The 24,436-nt window shown below is 40.0% G+C and overlaps 1 protein-coding gene across 2 annotated transcripts in view; it reads left to right on the top strand.

The window, feature by feature from the left end:
• grm8b (glutamate receptor, metabotropic 8b) overlaps positions 1 to 24,436 on the top strand; it is a 144,538-nt gene that overhangs the window by 101,819 nt on the left and 18,283 nt on the right. For both annotated transcript variants that reach the window (XM_034126779.1, XM_034126780.1), the window contains exons 8-9: positions 13,639 to 13,778; positions 14,614 to 15,549. In XM_034126779.1, coding sequence (XP_033982670.1) covers positions 13,639 to 13,778; positions 14,614 to 15,549 — 1,076 coding nt within the window. The remainder of the gene's footprint in view (positions 1 to 13,638; positions 13,779 to 14,613; positions 15,550 to 24,436) is intronic.

Genomic DNA, 24,436 nt, shown 5'->3' with positions numbered 1-24,436 from the left:
TCTCCTGTTGTTGTTTCAGGCTGATGCTAATTCACTATTACACGCTCTGTTTTACATCTCTGTCCACATGAATACACAGAAACCAGAATATAAAAAAACCTGCAACTGAGAAGGCCTTTTGATGTGATGAGACCAAAACTAAAATGATACAAATATCCAAATACAGGAAGACCTTAAAGAGAGGAGTTCAGGGTTGTAAAAAAACGACATTTGGACTTTAACATGGGACACTTGGTTAATCTCAATTAATAACAATGTGGTAATCTGAATTTAACCAAGTCTTTGTTGTGCCTTAACCTAATCAAAGCATATCCGTATTTGTGAAAGTTAAAAGGTTTTATTTATTAAATAGGCTGTATTATTCTTTTTGGAGATTTCCAATCCACGTCATAGGCTAAGAGGGGCGGGACATCTCTAAGCAGTGGACCAATCACAACAGAGCCGGCCAGCTAACCACTCAGAGCAGACTGGGCACTGGTTTCAGACAGAGGGTGAAAAGAGGTGCTGCAGCACAGGCAGTATGAGAACAATAAAGAGCTGTTTGAACATTAAAGCATGGAGACATGTAGAGACACTACATACTGATATACACCTGAACATCAGCAGGAGAGGACTCTTTAAAGTAGAGACACTACATACTGATATACACCTGAACATCAGCAGGAGAGGACTCTTTAAAGTAGAGACACTACATACTGATATACACCTGAACATCAGCAGGAGAGGACTCTTTAAAGTAGAGACACTACATACTGATATACACCTGAACATCAGCAGGAGAGGACTCTTTAAAGTAGAGACACTACATACTGATATACACCTGAACATCAGCAGGAGAGGACTCTTTAAAGTAGAGACACTACATACTGATATACACCTGAACATCAGCAGGAGAGGACTCTTTAAAGTAGAGACACTACATACTGATATACACCTGAACATCAGCAGGAGAGGACTCTTTAAAGTAGAGACATTACATACTGATATACACCTGAACATCAGCAGGAGAGGACTCTTTAAAGTAGAGACACTACATACTGATATACACCTGAACATCAGCAGGAGAGGACTCTTTAAAGTAGAGACACTACATACTGATATACACCTGAACATCAGCTGGAGAGGACTCTTTAAAGTAGAGACACTACATACTGATATACACCTGAACATCAGCAGGAGAGGACTCTTTAAAGTAGAGACACTACATACTGATATACACCTGAACATCAGCAGGAGAGGACTCTTTAAAGTAGAGACACTACATACTGATATACACCTGAACATCAGCAGGAGAGGACTCTTTAAAGTAGAGACACTACATACTGATATACACCTGAACATCAGCAGGAGAGGACTCTTTAAAGTAGAGACACTACATACTGATATACACCTGAACATCAGCAGGAGAGGACTCTTTAAAGTAGAGACACTACATACTGATATACACCTGAACATCAGCAGGAGAGGACTCTTTAAAGTAGAGACACTACATACTGATATACACCTGAACATCAGCTGGAGAGGACTCTTTAAAGTAGAGACACTACATACTGATATACACCTGAACATCAGCAGGAGAGGACTCTTTAAAGTAGAGACACTACATACTGATATACACCTGAACATCAGCAGGAGAGGACTCTTTAAAGTAGAGACACTACATACTGATATACACCTGAACATCAGCAGGAGAGGACTCTTTAAAGTAGAGACACTACATACTGATATACACCTGAACATCAGCAGGAGAGGACTCTTTAAAGTAGAGACACTACATACTGATATACACCTGAACATCAGCAAGAGAGGACTCTTTAAAGTAGAGACACTACATACTGATATACACCTGAACATCAGCAGGAGAGGACTCTTTAAAGTAGAGACACTACATACTGATATACACCTGAACATCAGCAGGAGAGGACTCTTTAAAGTAGAGACACTACATACTGATATACACCTGAACATCAGCAGGAGAGGACTCTTTAAAGTAGAGACACTACATACTGATATACACCTGAACATCAGCAGGAGAGGACTCTTTAAAGTAGAGACACTACATACTGATATACACCTGAACATCAGCTGGAGAGGACTCTTTAAAGTAGAGACACTACATACTGATATACACCTGAACATCAGCAGGAGAGGACTCTTTAAAGTAGAGACACTACATACTGATATACACCTGAACATCAGCAGGAGAGGACTCTTTAAAGTAGAGACACTACATACTGATATACACCTGAACATCAGCAGGAGAGGACTCTTTAAAGTAGAGACACTACATACTGATATACACCTGAACATCAGCAGGAGAGGACTCTTTAAAGTAGAGACACTACATACTGATATACACCTGAACATCAGCAGGAGAGGACTCTTTAAAGTAGAGACACTACATACTGATATACACCTGAACATCAGCAGGAGAGGACTCTTTAAAGTAGAGACACTACATACTGATATACACCTGAACATCAGCAGGAGAGGACTCTTTAAAGTAGAGACACTACATACTGATATACACCTGAACATCAGCAAGAGAGGACTCTTTAAAGTAGAGACACTACATACTGATATACACCTGAACATCATCAGGAGAGGACTCTTTAAAGTAGAGACACTACATACTGATATACACCTGAACATCAGCAGGAGAGGACTCTTTAAATATCAGTGTCTTCCTGTGGATAGTGATGTCAGATTAGAAGATGTGATATTGAGGTTCATTTATTTATTAGGAATGATGCAATTTAACATCTGGAGTCACTCGAGGCGATTATTCTCTGAAAGTACAAGGAGTTTGTTTTACGAGTAGTACTTTTAACAGGCTCTAGGCACAGTGTATGAAACTGAGATATATAACTTTATAGCTTTTGTTAATTGTTAAGCTAATACTTAGCTCACCTGTTTCTTGTGTTGTCAAAACATCCAGCTTTATTCGGCAGAACGTACATTTTTATTAAATTCAGAGGATTTGTTGTTCTTGCCACAAGCTTTATTTAATTATCTTTTTTATCGACATATACAATTTAAAAACTGAGAGAAAGCTTTAAAGAAATCACACACACTTTGTTCCCTTGATGCCTTATTGCATTCTATAAAGGTTTCACATGTTGGATTTGAATACTTTTTTTGATGTCTTTAAAGAGCTGAAACATCAAATCCTCATGTAATACTTCAGTACTGAATTACCTATGTTATCTGATTTCATCTTCTCCTGAGGGAAACCACCTGGAACACTCAACAGAGATCGTCTTCTTTTATTAATGTGATGGCCTCAGTGATGACCGGGCGATGATAAGGATTTAATCTGAAGCCTCAAGAACATCTCCAGGTTTCAGTGTCTGCAGCGGCACACGTGCATGAAGAACTCTCGCTCAGCGGCATGTGGCTTTGTGCCTGATTAAGCTTATTAAGCCCCCACACACACACACACACACACACACACACACACACACACACACACACACACACACACACACACACACACACACACACACACACACACACACACACACACCCCAACGCTCACGTCTCTGGGTCTCTCCAGCATGCTCGGTTGAACCCTCACATACATCAAACGTTGACACAAATCAAACTGGAGCTGTTTCACTGTTTTTTTTATTTTTTATGCTTCGCTTCTCTGAACGCCGGGCAGCGGGGGGTTCCCATAATTCCATGTTGGAAATGCAGCGAATCAGGGACGAAGCGATGTCTGCGTAACGAACAGGGGGCCGGGGGGGTTTAATCGTTAACTCACCCGTGTTCTGCTCGCCCGTGTGCTTATTTTTAGAGGAGCATCGGGAGGCAAATCGAGACATTTGTGCGGCTGTTAGCGGGTTAGCGCTCGCTGCGTAAAAGCCTATTGTAATGTCCTGCTTGAACATAGCACAACAAGGGGAGGGGGAGGAAGAGCACTACAAAAACTAGAAATCTTGCCAAGTATATTAGTCTAATATCTAGTCAGAATATTTCTCTACACCTGATATAAGACACAATCACTTCAGAAGTAACTCTGCAGTGAGATATAGGGTCTTGTTTTTAGACAAAGCATCATCTTGTTAAGTCAAAAAAATCTTATTTTGAGTTGTATCTCAGATGAAACACATATTTTTTACGTATTTAATAGAAAATCACCAACTAACATCAGAAGACAGAACACTTTTGAGCATTTGCTGCTTATTTTGTAACAGCATTTCCTGATTCTGGTGATATATAGTTCAAAATAAGTTCTCCCAGCTGATTACAAGATTATCTAAATATCCCTTCTTATTTCAAGAAATCTTACCAAGCAAATGTTCACTTGTTCTATTGGCAGATTGTTGTACTTATTTCAAGTGAAAAAACCTTGTTTTAATAATTGTTGTAACTTGTTTTTGGAGCAGCATTTTTTCCCGTGAGGAGGAAGAGCATCAGGGAGAACCCCCTCTGATTCTTTCGGACAACGGGTGCTTACTAAGAAGCGATAAAAGCTTGCTGTTGCTGTTCAAAATAAAATAAAAGGGATGCAGCGAGACTGACCCTGCAGGAGGTGAAACGCTTCACAGGCGGATCAGTGTTTGGGGGAGGAAAGGGGGGAGAACAGACTGTAGGTGAGTGAAGTGATGAATATGTGAAGAGCTCGCCTCCCACTGTGACTTCACTTCAAATACGCAGCTTTTTATAAACTGCTGAACGAAGCAGAAAGAGGAAACCAGCAGAGAGCTTAGTCGGGGGTTTCTGCACCGTGTGAACTCCACGAATAAAGGACCAATTATATATATTTTCTTTTTTAGTTCAACGTATTTAATATTAATACAGACAATTGATACAGACACGGTACAAGACAAGAACATTAGTTGAAGCGAGATGGTTGACCCAAAAACGCTATTTCAAGAAAATCTTCTTAAAAATCTATGCTTTCTAAGATCTCAAATATTATGACACAGTAACTACAATTTTAACGTTTCAGAACATATAGAAATACAAATATTTAAAAAAACGTATATATTTTAAAGTCTCGATGTGGAAATTTAACAAAGTCATATACTTTTCCCCTTAAACTGGGTTTTCTCCGGAAGTTTTTCCTTGTACGATGTGAGGGTCTAAGGACAGAGGGTGTCGTATTGTCATACTGATATTCTGTACAAACTGTGAAGTCCACTGAGACAAATGTAACATTTGTGATATTGGGCTATATAAATAAACATTGATTGATTGATTGATTGATTGATTGATTGATACAGGGATAAAATATTTATACAACATGAAAAATGTAAAAGAAATAAAAAAATGTGATACAAGTACAGATCACAACAAAACTTACTATAACATAATTCTTTATATCATATTCAAACAGCATTAGCTGTGGACGTCGTAATTGGACGTAATTGTTCACTAAATAGCTTAGATTTGCAGTTATATTCCAGTGTTTGGATCCTCTCCATACAATCCTCTTCTCTCTCTGTCTGAACAGCGGCATACATAGAAACCTTTGGGGCAGATGGATGAGTTTACCGCAGCTTGAACAAAAGACCTAGTTTGATTATTGTCACGCATAGCCGTGTTATTTTTAAAGATGCATCCACTGCTTTAACAGGCATGGATGGGTCACTGAACAGGCCTTCAGGGCACAGGAAATGAGGGGAACGTCATCAGGTTCCTACCTCAACTACAAAATGTCACTCAAAAAGACATGTAAGAAAAAGAAAGAGATTTTAAATGACCACAAAGAGACCGTTAACATCCCTCAAGGTACAACAAATGACCGGTAAGAGACTAAATGACCTCAAAGGTACACAAAACAACCTCATAGAGATTAAACAACCTACGATAAATGAATAAATGACCTCAAAGGTACACAAAATGACACCAAAGAGACTCAAAACAAGCTTATAGACACTAAAAAACCTAAACGGGCCCCAATAGCCGCGTTCACACCGGAGTACCGGAGTACTTTTCACCGTACTTTTCGCGTTTAGTTCCGTGAGTACCCCTTACTGAAAGACCTAAAATGGCTGCAAAGACGCTCAAAACAACATCCAATAGAAACAAAATAACCACAAAGAGACTATACGGCCTAAATGAGACTCAAAATGACTACAAAGAGAACTAAAATGACCAGAAAGACGCCTAAAATGACCACAGAGACACAAAATGATCTCTCAGCTCTTCCCTCTCTTTGCCTCATTCAAGCTGGCAAACTACAAACAAAACACCAAATAAAAACATTTAAATCTGTCTCAGCAAAGAGTTGGACTGACTCGGCCCAGTTAGTCCTCTTAGTCTCGGCTAGTTAAGTTCCTCATCACTTGAACTGTTGTAATCCATATAGTCGCTCTCATTCACATATTATGTACTACACTGTTCGGTGATGTGATTTAATCGTGGCTAATAAATACTGCCTGTTAATCAGCAGTTATCCCCTCGCTGCTCTTCAGCGGTGATATCATCATAAAGGTATTTTACGATCCCTCTGTCTTCTGACAAAATCCGGACAGGAGCTGAACCGTGTGGTCAGCCGTACTGAGTTTGAAAAGGAGGAAAGTTTAGAAAAGCATTTGTCTCTTGTCCATAGTTATTTACCACGACACACAGCCCCTGAACCAGAGGTGACATGCAATTGTTCTGATGGCCCATTCAACCAAAAGCCCATTTGTCCAACAGGCTGTTATCGGGAAAACAAACGCCCTCTGCTCGGAAAATATCCATTTTACCTGCAGGTAGAGAGATTCATGGCCTGCTATCAGCCCTGTTTGCTTTTGTAAAAGCTCACTTTTCCCGATTAACAATGAAAGACAAGGCTAGGATTTGTAACTTGTTTTTCTTTGGAGACAGTTTGAAATGCTCCATGTTAGGGTAAGTGAGAATGGAGGGCTGAAAACAGAAATATTGTTTTCTATATAGTATATATCCGGATTAATGTGGATATACTCTTAGAGAGAAAATGTGTGTGGGAGGGAAACTGTAGGATTTTAGCCTTTGCAGACCCTTTACATGCACTAACAGCTATATAACACTCTACAGGAAAGGGAAAACTCCCAAAAGCATAACAGGATCCCTTTAAATACACTTTTAATATGCAAATCATTACATGAGGTTGTGCATATTCAACAACATTTTATGACCCCCAGCAACTTTTTAAGCAAGATTTAATACCAAAAACCTCCTGCAGGTTACCTTCTGTTTGCAAGGCTTTACTTCTTAGTGTGTTCTTTCAGAGACTTTCTTTTATCGCTCTTTTTGAAAGCTGAAATATGATTTCAGGGTATTACAAAATTAGCAACCACCTACTGTGATCTGCCATCATTACAATTCTGCGACATCAGCAATACGCTGAAAGCAGATTCAACTTTATTTAGATATATTAAGCTTCAGAGTAAAGTGAAATATCTCATTGTACATCTGAGCAGTGGTGGAAAGTAACTACACTTACGGTACTTATTTAACACTTTGAATGCCAGACTTTTACTTGTAACAGAGTATATCTACACTGTGGTATTATTACTTTTACTTAAAGAGGCCCTATTATGCCTTTAGGGGTTTTCCCTCTCCTGTAGTGTGTTATATAGGTTTTTCTCAGACAGAGATTGAAAAACACAGGCCGTTTGAGAAAAATAAAGCACGTTTTGAACATTAAAGGTGGGGTAGGTAATCTTGGAGAAACCAGCTCGAGTGCGCTAGAATTTGAAAATACACAATCGGAAAAAATCTGCCACTTCCTTACAGAGCCCCTCCTCCAACACACACGAACGCGCACATGACCAATGAGGGCACGAGATAAGTTTGTGCACAGATGGAAGGCTGACAGGCAGGTAGGTCATCCAGTTATTTTAGCCGGGCCGGCTCAGATGATTGGTCGTGCTTTTTACAGTACTACAGATGACATTTTGTTATGGATTTATTGTCAAAGTATTTAATATATTTATTGCTATCGGGATGCTAAGAGCATTCCATGGAATATAACAAAAAGTGTATCTGAAATAAATTACATACCCTACCTTTAAAGCATGGAGTACTTCTCTCACCTCCGCATGTGAGATCAAGATATCTGAAGGGACTGATGGAGAAAAATGTAGCAGTTATTAGGTGTGAAATAAAAAAACATATCTTATAGATTTAAATCGACCATACAACAAAACACCTGAACAAGGATCGAAGGAAGCTGAACAAGTGTGAGGTAAGAGCGTGGAGGTATTATCACTCAGATGAATGGACCGGTCCGCCCACGCTGCCCGCCAAGGTCTCCCAGAAAACAATCGATACCGGAGCACCCATTCAATAAAACTGAGGCCTCGCTCTGCTGTGTTTCACTGCGACACACACACTTCCTGTCAGCACAGAGAAGAGGAGCTGCTGCTGATGCTGCTGCTGCTGCTGTCGGATCCATTCAGGTCGAACAAGTAGATTAATGGAGCACCGGGTCTCTCTCTGCTCTCATTTAATGACAATTCGCAGCCGTGCCATCACTGGCAGCATACAGAGTAACAACAGTCTGGAAATAAAGTTAACAGACAGTCACTTGACACTTTGAATTAAGTATTTATGGTGAATTTGCAAGTGGTCACAAGTATTTGTCAGTAACAGTGCTAACAAGAACTGACCTATCCCAAACTGATACTTACGGTATTTATTTTTTGTTGCATAAGGCCTACGAATGCCCAGTGGCAAACCGTCAGGGCCTTCAAGGTATTCAGAGAATACCCTGGAACACTCAGATAAAACTAACAAAAAATCAATTTAATTATATAAATAAAATGTATGTAAAATGAATAAATGAGAATCGTATCTGTGTTGTTGATCTGTAATATTACAGTGTTACGTTGATTTGTTTGTCCTTCTCGGTCCATGCACTACGCATTTCAATGGTTTTGTGTTAGAAAAAAAAAGCAACCAATCAGATATTTTTCTGGGTCTCTGGGTAGAATATCCTTCAACCAATGTATTCTATATCCTTGATAGAATACCCTGGCCGTTGCACTGAATGAGAGCGGCGGAGGGTGTGTGTGTGTCTACAGAAGGTCCAGTTGTGATAGACACGGTTCGCCACTACGAATGACAATGTGCATCCATTAGATTGTTGCGACTTACATGCGGAGTTCCTCAAGGCACCGAACTGGGGCCTCTTCTTTTTAATATCTGCATTCGTCAATCTTCGGAAACAAAAACATAAGATACAGTAATTATGCAGCAGACACATACATGTACTACATATTTCAACATTGGAATATGGTCCAATACAAGCACTAAGTATGTGCAGTGGACAAATGAATTATTGGATACGTCCGAATGATCTTAAATTAAATAGACAGAACTGAGGTAATTGTTTGTGTAGCCAAAGAGGAACAATTGAAATCACGGACAGGACAGAGGCACAAAATACAAATATGAAACCTGAAAATGAGCATAATAGGGCCCCTTTAACTTTGAGAAGCAGTGTTTGGGTTATAGGCATCTGGAATAATCCCCCAGAAAACTGCAGGTTCTTTTAAATCGAGGTGGAGGCCTTTCTGTTTGCCGCCTTTTATTAAATCCACACATCTTCATCTATTTCACTGCACCGTTACGTTTAGTCTTGTTTTCTATAACAGTTTTTTTTTTGCCTAAAATACCCTATAAGCAGGGGTGCACATAACTTTTTTAGTGAGTTACTCAGATGAGTACCAAGAGACAGCGTTTGGTACTCACCCCACACGAAGCGTGGTCCTCCTCAGTGTCTCCTTCACTGTCCTCAATTTACACTTCTTGCATGCTAGATGATGAAGATGATGAAGATGCACCTCCCTGTCTCTTTTTAAGCCTCCGATTTGCTTTCTCCAAAACTTGTTGCCAAAACTGTGAAGTCCTTGCATTTCCTGAGGCCAAGTTGAAGGATCAAATACTAAGAAATGATCACATGACTTGAAGTCATATCTGATTTCAAATGTGGGAAGTAACAAAGCACACTTATTTACTCAAGTACAATTTTGAGATACTTGTAGTTGACTTGAGTATTTCTATTTTATGCTACTTTGTACTTCTACTTTTACTCCACTACATGTATTTAATACCTTTAGTTACTTTACAGATGTGGATGAATGATGTGAAATCTAATCAAGTGTTAAATCAGACTTTAGTTCCACCTGGAGTAAATTCACAAGCTACCCTGCAGTATACAAAGTCATTGAAACTAGCTGCACCTTTACCAGCTTTGAGAACACTTTGATGATCAATCATTATAAAACATATCATATATATTATTCTGAAATGGACCAATCTGCACAATGAATACTTTTACTGTCGCTACTTTCACTATATTTTGATAATACTTTTCTAATTTTACTTGAGTAACATTTTGAATGCAGGACTTTTACTGTAACTGAGTATTCCTACACAAGATCTGAGTACTTCTTCCACCTCTGTCTGATTTCAAACTCTTCCATAACACCCTGAGTAAGTTTGCAGCTGTGTGTTTCACTCCACTTTGTTGTAAATAAAACTGCAGCAGCTTGACCACAGAGCGTGAACGTTGTGATCAGATGATTTTGCGCAGTTCTCCAGTGTGTGCGCGGGGCACAGAATGTGCACAGGGGAGTCTCCCACCGCAGCCAGTTGGCGGACTTTTGGCACAATTCTGTTGTTTATACCGACGTTAACCCTGTCTGTGCACACGGCGACCAACTCTGTCGTCCAGTGATCTAAGCCTCTGCCTCCTGGAAAGCGTCACAGGTCCGTCGGTTATGTCCTCACCCAGCTCCAGTTCAATCAGTCATAGAAAGATTTTTTGCAGGGAGCGAAACGGCAACGTAGCTGCTTAATGTCTTTGGGTTTTTTGACATGCCTAGTAGTTTACTCCATTGAGTGTTGACAAGAAACACGTGTAGACGAAATATGTGTTTTGTTTTGATGTTTTGAGGTACGCAAAGGCGCGTAGTGACACAAGTGACGTTACGCAATTCAGATTTGTGCCGCGCATGCGTACCTGCGTACCAGTTATGTGCACCCCTGCCTATAAGTGTGTGTTGTTTGATCTTAAAGGTGCATCCAGCGGTCATGTTTTCCCCGAATAACTTTCTTTCATGGGTTCCACAGATTTGTCTTATTTTGTTGAATGACAAAGCTGCAGCATGTGTCACCACAGAGTTATGATGATTACCATGTTTGGCAATAATGAGAAGCGACAACGTTAATTCTGTATCAACAGATTCTCTGGAGTGAAATGAAGTGAAGTAAAGTGGGGGTGTAGAGGACGAGGTGGTGTTGGTTGGGTGGGGGTTCTGCACCCTAAGGCGAGTTTCTGTGATTCATCGTCATGCTGATGTGATTTCTGAAGCTTTTATTCACGCCGAAAAAGGAAATCGGGGCAGGATTGAATCAAACCGGCGCCCACTCACTTCATTATAAATCATTCTTATATTTGTTCATGTTGTTCTGCTCTTTAGCTTCAATCTGCTGCTCTTCTTCTCGGCTTCAAAGACGCTAAACTAATCTGCTTCCAGTTTGAGACTATGCTGTCCCCGGTGTTGAATTTGCCCTGCAGTGAGGAGTACTACTGAACCACAAAAATAACATTACAGTGAATACAGCAGTAGCAAGAAAAAGAAGCTGCATCTGAAAACAAAACGTTAAGTTCAGAAGGATTACATGAACATTCAGGTCTTCTTGGTAATGTTTGAACACTTCAACATTTTGGATTTAAACAATTGGGGCCTTGTTTGTGATGCTCGAAGACACAGACAAAATACAGGAAATGTTTCAGACCACCTCTTTTATGTATTTACTCTTCGTGTCGATGCAATCAGTTGGCTATCTAATCTACCCTATAGATGCATGAAGTGAAAAGGTGTCAATGTATTTAAGAAAGACATCTTAATCATTTTAGTACAAAAAGTACTTTAGATGGCATTTCCCTCCAAACAATTAGGAATTTTTGTATACGAATGTCATGTATAGGGTTTAAAGGGACAAGGTTGGATAAAAACTGTGATATAGTGTAATTTTTTTCCATTTAAAACCAAATATACATTTATATACTGTATATATTGTTTAGTAAATAACTCCTTGTTAAAAGAAAAATGTCCCTACAGCTTATATTTGAATCAGATTTTTGGGGGTTTTCAAAAATGTGTCTTTCAATTATTAAAAATGTGTATCCAAAAAAATTATATTTATCAGTTTTTGTAATGAAAATTGGAAATATTGGTAAAAATAGGATAAAAAAAATATTTAAAATAATGGTCAGGTAAATCATTAAAGGGAATAACCAGTATCCCAGGTGAGAACCCAAAGTGTGTAAAACCTCAGAATATTATAGTTTAAAATGTTTTTACATCATGATTTACGCTGACAACCAGAACATTTCAATCTAACTGAAGTCATCCCTTTTAGATGTTGGTTGTAAAAATAATATGAATCTGCAGGCTAAATGTGAACAGTGTCAGACAGCATGAGATATTAAATTGGCAGGATTAAGTCAATATGGCAGCAAGGCGTTTGTTTGTTTGGTTTATTGACGAGTTGGCGAAGAAACTGTGATAAGATGAGTCACGCTGAGGAAAACCTGCATCGTCACAAAAACCAGAAAGAAAAATAACAGCTTAAAAAGACAACACATGGAGATACAATAATGTGGTTACCACACACTGGGCAGACAACAGGGTTGTGGTTGGTCAGTTTGGATTAATGTCAGTTCGAACAGATTCAGTCAAGATGCCTTTTCACTGAATAAAGGAAAATCAATCAAGAGTAGCTGTCTAACATGGCAAAGCAGGTCAACCGTTAAACACAGTTTGATGGTTCAGTTCTCCTGGAGAGTCCTGGAGCAGGATAACAAACCCCCCAAACATCTCCAGATGAACGCACGTCGTGGAATAAAAAAAACGTCCTGCAGTGTAATCTACAACACACATATTTTGCAAAATAGAGCTGTACACATTTTCCTCCAGCATAACTGTGTATTTTGCATTTCACATGTTCTTAAGACTACATTCAAAGGAGCACTTTGAGTGACAAGACCGGGAGCCAATCAGTGAAAAGGGTGGGATTGATGCAACATGGTGTAGCAATATTTTATTGATGCATGGACTTCAAGAATGGATCTGGATTTGAACATGATTGAATTCAGTTAAATTGGACTGTAGACTGTATTGGGAACATTCAAGTTTCTCAGATGCACTTTTTAAATGTGTCCGCTTGACAATGCCGATCTGGTGCAATACAAAGGAGGGTTGTGTGATGAACGGGCTGAAAATGTTACCTCATTAGATTAAACAAGTGTGGCCAAACTGCAGCTGCAAAACAGAAATATGATTCAAGACGTTATTGAAATAATCATCAAATTGCAATAAGATTGTTTAATGACTTCAGTATTGAGATACAGCATATCTTATCCTGGAGCCTCGAGGGATTTCCCACCGTAATCATTGAGCTACCTCTCAGATAAAATGCAGACCAAGTGTAGGTTTGCCCACTTCAACAATGATGTAGGATAAAGTAGTTTGGACAGATATAGTAGTGGGAAACAAACAGTCCAGCATCACGAAACTACTGGTCACAAGCTTAAAAATACAAGCGTGATCACACGACTTACTGTCCTAGCCAACAGAGAAACGTACACAAATGATAATCAGAAAGGTCTAACCTCGGTATGTAATCTTTTCTTTGTGTTTTCTACAGGAAGTGCAGGGACTCCGGTCATGTTTAACGAGAACGGCGACGCTCCTGGACGCTACGACATTTTCCAGTATCAGATCAACAACAGGTCAACGGCCGAGTACAAGGTCATCGGACACTGGACCAATCAGCTGCATCTGACTGTAAGGATCAAGAATATTCAATCTTTTCATATTTTGTAAGCATCTGTCAAACTGTTCATGAGACTGGTACAAGGCATCATTTCAATACCTGGATATTGGAGATGAACGACAATAACAGATGGTGTTTTCTCCGTTGTCATAGAGCACTTTAAGGACTTTTACATTTCATTTAGCTGACCCTTTTATCCAAAGCAATTTACAAAGACTTCTACAGAGATCACCCATCATTGAACATGCCTACGGGGGTAATTTGGGGTCCAGTATCTTGCCCAACGATACTTCGACATCTTAACTGAAGGGGCTGGATGATTTAGTCTGTAATACAAACAGTAAAGTATCTCAGATGCAACATGTACGTTTGTCTGCTTGACGATGCCAATTTGTTGTAATTAATTAAAACAAATGTAGGTAGGGAAGTTTAAACTCAGACTGAAAACGTTATCTTATTCAAATAGGTGTGGACAAGCTGCAAAATCTGCGGTCGGAAAAAATAAATAGGATTCATAATGTGTTATCGCAACATTTATAGCCGCAATAAACCTGTTTAGGATTCTGGTTCCTCCCTCTTATTTTTTCCGTTAATGATAGGATAAACGTTCCAATGTTGCTGAGCTGTTTGTTGGGCTTCGAAGATGTATGCTTCAAGTTTCAAGGCTTTATTGTCATTTGCACATTAGCTACGGTGTAGATATGGCAATGAAACACTTAAGTCACAGGCTCCTCCAACAGTGCAACATATATACAAGGACATAGAACAAATAAAACAGATCAAATGAGTAAACCTATGTGGTAATAAACCTGATTCTGATTGTGTTTCCCCCCCCTCTCTCCTCAGATGGAGACCCTCCAGTGGACGACGGGCGACTCCTCGCTGCCGGTCTCGGTGTGCAGCCTGCCCTGCCAGACGGGCGAGAGGAAGAAGGTGGTGAAGGGTGTCCCGTGCTGCTGGCACTGCGAGCGCTGCGAGGGATACCACTTCCAGGCCAGCGAGTTCACCTGCGAGATCTGCCCCTACGAGAAAAGACCCGACCAGAACCGAACCAGCTGCCAGCCGATCCCCATCATCAAGCTGGAGTGGAGCTCGCCCTGGGCTCTGTTTCCCGTCTTCATCTCCATCCTTGGCATCATCGCTACAACCTTTGCCATCGTCACCTTCGTCCGCTACAACGACACCCCCATTGTCCGCGCCTCAGGGCGGGAGATGAGCTACGTGCTGTTGACAGGCATCTTCCTGTGTTACATTATCACCTTCCCCATGATCGCTGCACCCGATGTGGTCGTCTGCTCTTTCCGACGCATCTTCCTGGGTCTCGGCATGTGTTTTAGTAACGCCGCGCTTCTCACCAAGACCAACCGCATCCACCGCATCTTCGAGCAGGGCAAGACGGCGGTGACGGCGCCGCGGTTCATCTCCCCGGCCTCCCAGCTGGTCATCACCTTCTCGCTCATCTCAGTCCAGCTTCTGGGCGTTCTGGTGTGGTTCTCCGCCGACCCGCCTCACACCTTTGTGGACTACGGTGAGCAGCGTACGCAGGATCCCTCAAACGCTCGCGGTGTCCTCAAGTGCGATATCTCCGACCTGTCGCTCATCTGCTCGCTGGGATACAGCATCCTCTTGATGGTCACATGCACTGTTTACGCCATCAAGACGCGTGGCGTGCCAGAGACCTTCAACGAGGCCAAACCCATTGGATTTACTATGTACACAACCTGCATCATCTGGCTCGCCTTCATCCCCATCTTCTTCGGCACGGCACAGTCGGCGGAGCGGGTGAGTTTGCCTCTCTGATAAATAATGTACTGTCATGTTTTATGTAATGTTCAGCCCCGCAGCAGGGTTTAGCTTATAAGTGGAAATAGACTGTCCGCAGCATCTACATGTACACACAGTAGAAAGTCCTGTTGTTTGTCAAAGTCAAAGTCAACTTTATTGTCAATCTTTCAGTTTGTGTGTACAGACAGAGAGATCGAAATACCGTTTCCCACAATCCTGAATACAAAAATATATAAAAATATGTATAAAAATATGTATATCTTATAAATACACAATCAACAGACACATTTACTGTATACATATGCACACATTAAGACATAAATAAAAACACAACAATCAATATATACAAAATAACAGTCACTTCAATATCTTTGGGAAATGTACATTAGTGCTAGACGGTCCCTAGCAGCGTAAAAAGCGTGGTGCTCTTTTTCACTCTACCGTTGTTTTTTTGGGGTATATTTTGTAAACTTGATATGACAACCAACATGTTTGGCAAAAAGTACACATGGAGATATCCTGATTTGCAGAAATAACTAGTTCAGTAAAGGCATTACTAATCCCTCTCATGCTGTGAGCTAGGAACTCTTCTCTTGCTGTTTCATTTCAGATAGGAGACGACGAAAGCGGATTCTCGTTTTCATCAGCGTGCCATTGTTTGGAAAGGTCGATGGCGAGCTAGATCACTCTTGAATTTGGAAACAGCCCTTTAACAAAATAACCTCGACTCAAAGTCCAATTACTAGCTTGTTCCTGACCTTTAAACCACATGAAGAATGGAAAAAGGATAGTGTTTTATCAGTTGCCGATGTTAAAACCTTCAATGTTTCCAAGCACTTTGTTTGTTTTGTCGTGAAGCTTAGTTTAAAAGCATCTTGACCTCGGAAAAAGCAGTTGGATAGAACAATCTCAAATCAAAGCCAACTTACTAGTTCAAACATTTTTAACAAGCGGGTAATTGAACCTTTAACTAAGATTGTCAAAAGGAAAAATGTGTCATTCGGGGTACTGTTTTTTTTTTTTTTTAAAGGCAGGTCATGGACATTGTTTAGTGAGGTGGTCTTAATCTTTGTCCGACTCCTTTTAAGACTAAAACACTCTGAAAGGGTGCGTAAGTAAGCACCATGATCTATGTATACACACAGAAATAAAGACAGCACTGTACATGTATCGCAGTGTGAAGCATTTTTGTTTGTTTGTTTGTTTCTTTATTTAAAGGGCAGTGCACATTGATCAACATTGCTGTAAACGTGCCAGTATTAGCCAGCAACTGTTGTCCTTTTGGCAAGATGTTAAATAACCACAACAAGACTAGAGAAATAAAAACATTATTAAAAAGCATACACTCAGCAACAGACAACAACAGTACAACAATAAATAGGAACAGACAAACATGCAAACAGATGAAATACTATCATACTATGATACAGTTAAAAGTGTTCACATTTTTGATTGCTTAAAAGCCAGTTCTTATGATAGTGGTTAAATGTATGATAGGAGGTGTTATTCCTTATCTGTATTGGTTTTGTGTTCCAGAGTGTTGATGCCCTCACAGAGAAACAGTGTTTAGCAAAGGAACTGGACCTAAGAGAGACTACACAGTCCCCTCTTAGGGCAGACCTTGTGGTTCTGCTGTTTGAATTGTTCTGCTGTATAAAAGTGCAGAGTGCTGGTGGTGCCTTGCCGTTTTCTAGTCTTAAAAATGAGACATGCATCAGTGTGTTTTAAAATGTTTTAAAAGGTTATGTTTGTCCAGGATTTTGCAATGGTGGTATAGCTTAGGCTTTCTGTCCAAAAACTTTGAGAGCTTGTTTGTGAAGTGATAGGATAGGCCTTCATGTTGTGCTATTCACCTGGGTCCAGCTGCTCATACAGTATGTTAGGTGGGGAATGATCATGGCAGTCATATAGAGTTTTGCTACAGGTGTTGTCAAACAGTTCCTTATATATCTAAAGTTTGCTAGATTGTATTTAGTTATTTGCAGGATAGAGTAGTGTCAAGGATAATGCCTAGATATTTAAAATGTGTAACTGTTTGAATGACCTCCCCAGACACATAGACCTTGGGTTCACAGTGTGATACAGTGTTGGTTTAGTCTTGCTAAAAAACATACAGACTGTCTTCTTAACGTTTAGATATAGCTGTGAGTCAGTAAGCCATTGATGTACATGTACCGTTGCATCACTTAGTTTGGCAGCAGCTTGGGCCTTGGTTTTTGCATGGACATAAATGACAGTGTCATCAGCATACTGATGGCAAGTCATTTATATACAGGCTGAATAGAATTGGGCCCAGGATAGATCCCTGGGGTACACCGAGTTCATTCCTCAGGGCTGGTGATGTCTCGCCACTTACCCTTACACACTGAACTCTATCTGACAGATGGAAACTCATCCAGTCTATTGCACTGGGTGAGAAATTAAAATAAGACATTTTGTGAATGAGTACTTGATGATTGACTGTATCAAAAGCTTTCTTAAGATCTAAGAAGATTGCTCCAACAATGCCTCCTTTGTCCATTTTTGATTTGATATTTTCCACAAGGGAACAATTGCGGTCTCGGTGGAATGATTGGCTCGGAAGCCGAATTGCATGGGGTGTAGTGTGAAAGGACTACTGTTAAGATGTCCAGTCGATTGCTCAGCTACACATTTCTCAGAGATCTTAGACATGACAGGTAAAACACTAATGGGCCTATAGTTGTTTGCATCAGTTGTGTCCCCGGATTTGTGGACTGGCACAACAATGGCTAACTTCCAGTCTTTTGGGAATTTTCCCTCCCTAAAAGAGGTGTTAATTATGTTAGTAATTAAATTGTCCCGGTGAGAGTGGTAGCATGTTTCTTTAGAAACAGAGAATCCAGTCCAAAAGTGTCTATTGATTTAGAATTTTTTTAAGAAGAAATTATAGAATTAACTTTGGATTCAGAAGTCTCTGTCAGGGAGAAGACTGGCTGTGTACAATAGGTATTAATAAGTATTACAGTTTCATTTATAATACAAAATACTTGTTGCATGGGCAGTGTATACTTGGTGTTTTGTTCTAGGGTAAATGGTAATTGAGTCAACAGGACTTTTAGGGTTTTGGAATATTTGGCCTACAAAACAATTGCATAGCACTGAAAGTACATGCTAAGAAAAGATAAGATAAGAGGTACATTATTGATCCCAAACTGCGAAATGTTTACGTTGCAATAACATTAAAAAAAAAACAAGGCATTGCACATAAGTAGACATTAAAGAGTAGAAATAAACAATTCAGGAATTCAAACATCTCAAAATAGAATTACAACGGCATTAAAAAGTAGAAAATATACAGTAGACTGTGAAGATAGAAAATCTATAAACTCTGACAATAAAACACTATTGAAGTGTACTACAGGCTAGTTAGCTGGACATGCGCGCCCTTGTTAGAGCAAATACAAACCCATTCCCTCACACTTTTCTACGTTATGTTTTAGTTTTGGGAAGGCACTACACATTCAAACAATGATTCAAACACTCTCACAAAGAAGTGACTAAGGACCAGACATCTGAGCAGCCTGTAGTTGCTGTAAATCATAGAGAAACTCAGTGCCTAACATATGTTGAGGTTAGTTTTAGTTTCAGGACTCATGACTTAGTTACTGCGTTCTGAATGATTGATGATTGATTAGATTCTGGTCACCACAGGCACAGCCTTGCCGGCGCTGCAGCTCCTCGACACAGAACTAATTAGAGCAGCATCAAATTTAGCTCATTCAGACAACAGTTTTTGGGTTGAGTTTGCTGTAAGCGAGGAGCCAGATGGAAGATTATGCTCATTATGGAGTCTGTGGGGAGTTGGAGAGGACAGGTGGAGCGATCCACTGTCATTCCCTCCAAACGTTATCAGTCGCTTTTTCTTCTGCTACTGTTTAGTTATGTTTTGGGTTGTTTATGTAAACATGTCAACTGATTTTCAATTAAGGTAAAACTAACCCGGCAATTTGTCTCACACACACTCTCACCCCCAAAAGCCTGAAACGCCTCCATTGGGCTCCTTTGTTTACTTCCTGAATATAATGACATCACTAAGTAACACTCGCGCTTCTATTGGCTAGCGCTCCAACACATTGTACGTGATAGGCTAAGGGGGCGGGACATCTCTAAGCGGTTGACCAATCACAACAGAGCCGGCCAGCTAACCAATCAGAGCAGACTGGGCTCTGGTTTCAGACAGAGGGTGAAAAGAGGTGCTGCAGCACAGGCAGTATGAGAAAAATAAAGATCTGTTTGAACATTAAAGCATGGAGACATGTAGAGACACTACATACTGATATACACCTGAACATCAGCAGGAGAGGACTCTTTAAAGTAGAGCCACTACATACTGATATACACCTGAACATCAGCAGGAGAGGACTCTTTAAAGTAGAGACTATACCTACATACTGATATACACCTGAACATCAGCAGGAGAGTACTCTTTAAAGTAGAGACACTACATACTGATATACACCTGAACATCAGCAGGAGAGGACTCTTTAAAGTAGAGACACTACATACTGATATACACCTGAACATCAGCAGGAGAGGACTCTTTAAAGTAGAGCCACTACATACTGATATACACCTGAACATCAGCAGGAGAGGACTCTTTAAAGTAGAGACACTACATACTGATATACACCTAAATGTGCATTATAGGGCCCCTTTAAGGAGCCAGTCCTAAAGAAATGTTTCTGTTAAGTAATTTGGTTAAGCTGTCCATCTTTGTTCCAGACTAAAGTATCTCATTAACTATTTAATAGAATATTTGATATAAATATTACATCATTTTGATTTAAGCAGATATTATGCTTTGGCATCATATTCAAGTCATTCAAGTAAAATACAGATAGTTCTCAGCCTGTGTAAATGCTAATCATAGAACAGACATTTGGGGACTTCAAATGAAGTTGCGATAAGAGCTTTAAGAGCAGCTGACTAACTCAAGAGTCCAGGTTTTACTGAGACTCTGAACTAATGAGGACTAGAAACAGCCGACAGCCGTTTTTGGGGTTATTTTTGGGTAATTTTTATCCATAGAAGCGACTGAAGCAGCAGGTTCAGACATGCTCAGATGAAGATTGCATCACTGTCCCCGAACAGACCGAGGTGTTGCATCAAGAAGCCTGCAGTAACCCCCCCCCCCCCCCCCCATCCCAACCCCAGAGTACATGAGTCTGCAGACAGATGCCCCTTCTTCTGCGCAAAATCTCTGCAGCGAAAAGAAACAGAATACACTTTTTTAAGCAGAACATTTCATTATAGAAACACATAACAAATGTTTTTTCACAGACGTTTTCTGTGATTACCCGGCAGAGTTTGTTTGCTGGCCTTGGAGCATCAACACTGTTAATTGTGAAGAGAAACTCAACAAATACCTCAGGCATTATATCAATTATTTAGTGGAATCTGTTGAGTCTTCTGTTCAACTCTTTTTCAACTTGCTGCTGACACATCCTGCTTGCTGTAAACTGCAATAACGTGAGAGGTTTTCATATCATTGGAGCAAATTGATTAACAAATACTTTTGATATCTATGTCTGAGTTAGGGTTAGGGTTAGGGGTTAGGGTTAGGGGCTAAGTTGCTTTATTAAGTCAAATGTATAGTGCTGTAGGAGCTTTCCGTACTCAACAAAAACACGCCTCTTTGCCATACTGGTTCCAAAATGGTGATACCAGCTCCCTATTGATATTAGGACCGCAGAAAGTCGACACATCTTTCCTTGCAAACCTGTCTGTTTCCACTGCACCTTGGCCAAAATAAAAATAAAAGTATATGGTCTGTAAGAAGCACTTCGAAAGGAATGAACGCAATTTAATTCGTTTGGCTTATTAAAAGCTATTTGCAGGCTTCTTGCTGGTTTGAGTTTGTATCTTCGTGGCTGATTGTACTTATTGTGAGTCGCTTCGTGTCAGCTAAATGTAACATAGTGTCATAAAGTGTCATAAAGTAGCAGGTGAAGTTAATACTTGAAGTTGAAGTTTGGGGATTGCTTAAAGAACTTGAAGTTTCATATTAAGTCTAATCATCACAAAGTTCAAAGGCCTGTGATCGATGAATGAAGTTGACGTGTTAGTTCAAAAGTAGTCGCTGGATGAATTTGCTGTTTAAGTTATAATCCTAAACAAATCATTTATTTTCTCCGCTGCCTTGGGTCTTTCGGGGCGAGTAGACTTTTGTTTTTTTTACATCTGTGATTTTGAGTGTATGCAGTGTTGCAAATGGTACACGTGTTTGTCGACCGCTTTAAAATCAAAACTGCTCCACCAATTGAAAATCTGCTCAGATATTGTGGGTCAACTTTTCGAGAAACTCTATGAATCAGCCGTACTAACCTTCTACAATCTTGTTTACAAGCCGAAATCAAATGTAAGAAAAGAGTTGGAGTCATGTTGGAGTTCTCAGAGGGAAACGTCAGCAGTCAGGAGGTCAGAGGTCAGCCTGTTTATTTAGTGAGGGTTTGACTCTGTGTTTTGCCTTTTTCAGGCGCAGTGACTCTGAAAATTGAAGCTGTTCAAAGTCTCAGCGAGGTCCAGATTTATCTTGTGCGGAAAACAAAAGTAAATCTTCGTCTAAATCCAGATAAAAAGTCCAAAAACAACTTACATTTTTAATCCAGGTGGAAACTTCTTGTGCTGACAGCCTGTCATTACTCCCCTGTATTATATATTGGCAGTAAAGTTGCTGTATGCAAACTTTCTAAACTTTTCAGACTTGGTGTTGATTTATTCAGAAACATTTGTACTTTCCGCTCAGCATCCAGAACTCTCCGTCTCTCTGCCGGATACACAGTTTTTATTTTATATATTCATCCATCAACCAAAACAAAAGTGTCTCTATAACGCTTTAAATCCACCTTGGAGAACAAAAAGTATTTCTTGGAGTTTCGTCATCTGAGTTATTGTGCCTGTTCAAAAACAACAAAGAGAACAACAAGACAAGACAACAATAAGAAATGTTGACTGCAGAATGTTGATTTCAAGACTAAACTATATGTGGGGGAAACTTCTGAAGCAATTGGAAACAGGACTCAGAGAGACACGAGGAGAGCTGGAGCTTTGATGGCAAACACTGACGGTTTATTTGGAGTTACGGCCGGAGAATTGACGAGACAGGTGGTGTGCCACGAGTTGACACAGCGGATGCCAAACCAATTCTGAAGAACTCTTCTGTAGCTCGAGGTTTGAACTAGTTCGGAGTGTAATCATCAACATTCTTCATCAGTGAGACTAAACAATTATGGACCCTGAATCTAACTAGAGCTGTCGTCCATAGAAAAGAACGTGCGGCAGGGAACCTACGTCCCTGAACAGTAAACTACCTCATGGCGGCTTGTGCTCGGTCATAGACTGGCAACAACAATGCGCCCAAGCTGCCCCTCCTTAAGAGAGATAGCAGATTATTCCCTAACACTATAAAGATAATTAATCATAGTGTTTAAGAAGTGATGTTAGGATTAAAGTAATTTCAAGCACTTCTTTTCTTTAATCACATCGAGCTCCAAAAACACAGATTCAGAGATTTCATTTTATACCAACCAGTCCCTGATTGTGTTATTTAAAAGGTTATTGATTGGCATGTATGCAATTTATATTTCTTCCCCATCTTTACGACATGAACTGCTCTATTTACCAGCCAGTGAAGAAAAGCACATTTTTACTGCATCAAACTTAATTTCCCAAGGCTCGTGTTGTGTGCTACATGCAGAGTGGCGTGAACATCACCAAAGTAGACTGAGCCTTCCCTAAATTGTTGGTCTGCATACTGAAAAATATAAAGACTATCATCAAAGGCTACAATTGATGGATGTAACTTAACGCCTCATATGCAGTATATTGACATGTCTAGCAATGTAAGGTTTCATAACCAACGAATACACATTTATTACACCATAATTACACCCGTATTACACCATAATTACACCTTTATTACACCCGTATTACACCTTTATTACACCATTATTACACAATAATTACACCCGTATTATACCTTTATGACACCCGTACAACGCCATAATTACACCCGTATTACACCTTTATGACACCCATATTACACCCATGTAACACCCATGTAATTGTAATGTATGTATTACACTCCTAATACACGCATTACACTTTTATGACCCCTCCCCCTATTACACCCCATTTTCACCATTATTACACCTGTATTACGCCTTTATTACACCCATGTTACACCATTATCACAGCAGTATAACACCCTTATTAAACCCATTTGACACTATTATTAGACCCATAATGCATATTAATACAGACCCCTATTTTACCCATGTTACACTGTTATCACACTCGAATTACACCCATTTTATACCCATGTCACATCCATGTTTCATCGATATTACACTATTATTAGACCCATTTTACACCCATGTGACACGAATATCTCATCCATATTACACCATGTGACACATGGACACAGCTTGTATGAAAGGGAAACTCTGGACAGTAATTGGACCAAACTCTCTGTATATTTTTGGGGTTTCATATGAGAAAACTGCTTCTTATTCTAAACGTTATTATATATCTATAGCTTTTAGTAGACCTAGACAGGGGCTGCAGGCGCTTCCCTCCCTCATGATAAAGTGGTGCATTGGTTTTTAATTTCTGTTGCTTTTTGGAGGCGTCTAAAAGGATGCTGGTAATATATAAAAGTCAAAACTCCTCCTCTCCTCCTCTCTGTCTGTCTTAATAAATGTCGTATTAAACAGAGCGTTTATTGATCCGTTGCTGTAGATCTTCATTTGTACTGGAAGTCTTTCCGCCGGTGTTTCTCGCGCGTGATGACGGCAGAGGATTTCTATCACCGTCGGCAGAATAATTAACTCATGATCACACACTCGTCTGTCGCTCTGTCAAA

This window comes from Trematomus bernacchii, unplaced genomic scaffold (assembly GCF_902827165.1).
Source record: "Trematomus bernacchii unplaced genomic scaffold, fTreBer1.1, whole genome shotgun sequence".
Taxonomy (NCBI): Eukaryota; Metazoa; Chordata; class Actinopteri; order Perciformes; family Nototheniidae; genus Trematomus; species Trematomus bernacchii.
This window is presented reverse-complemented; position numbering and strand designations above follow the sequence as displayed.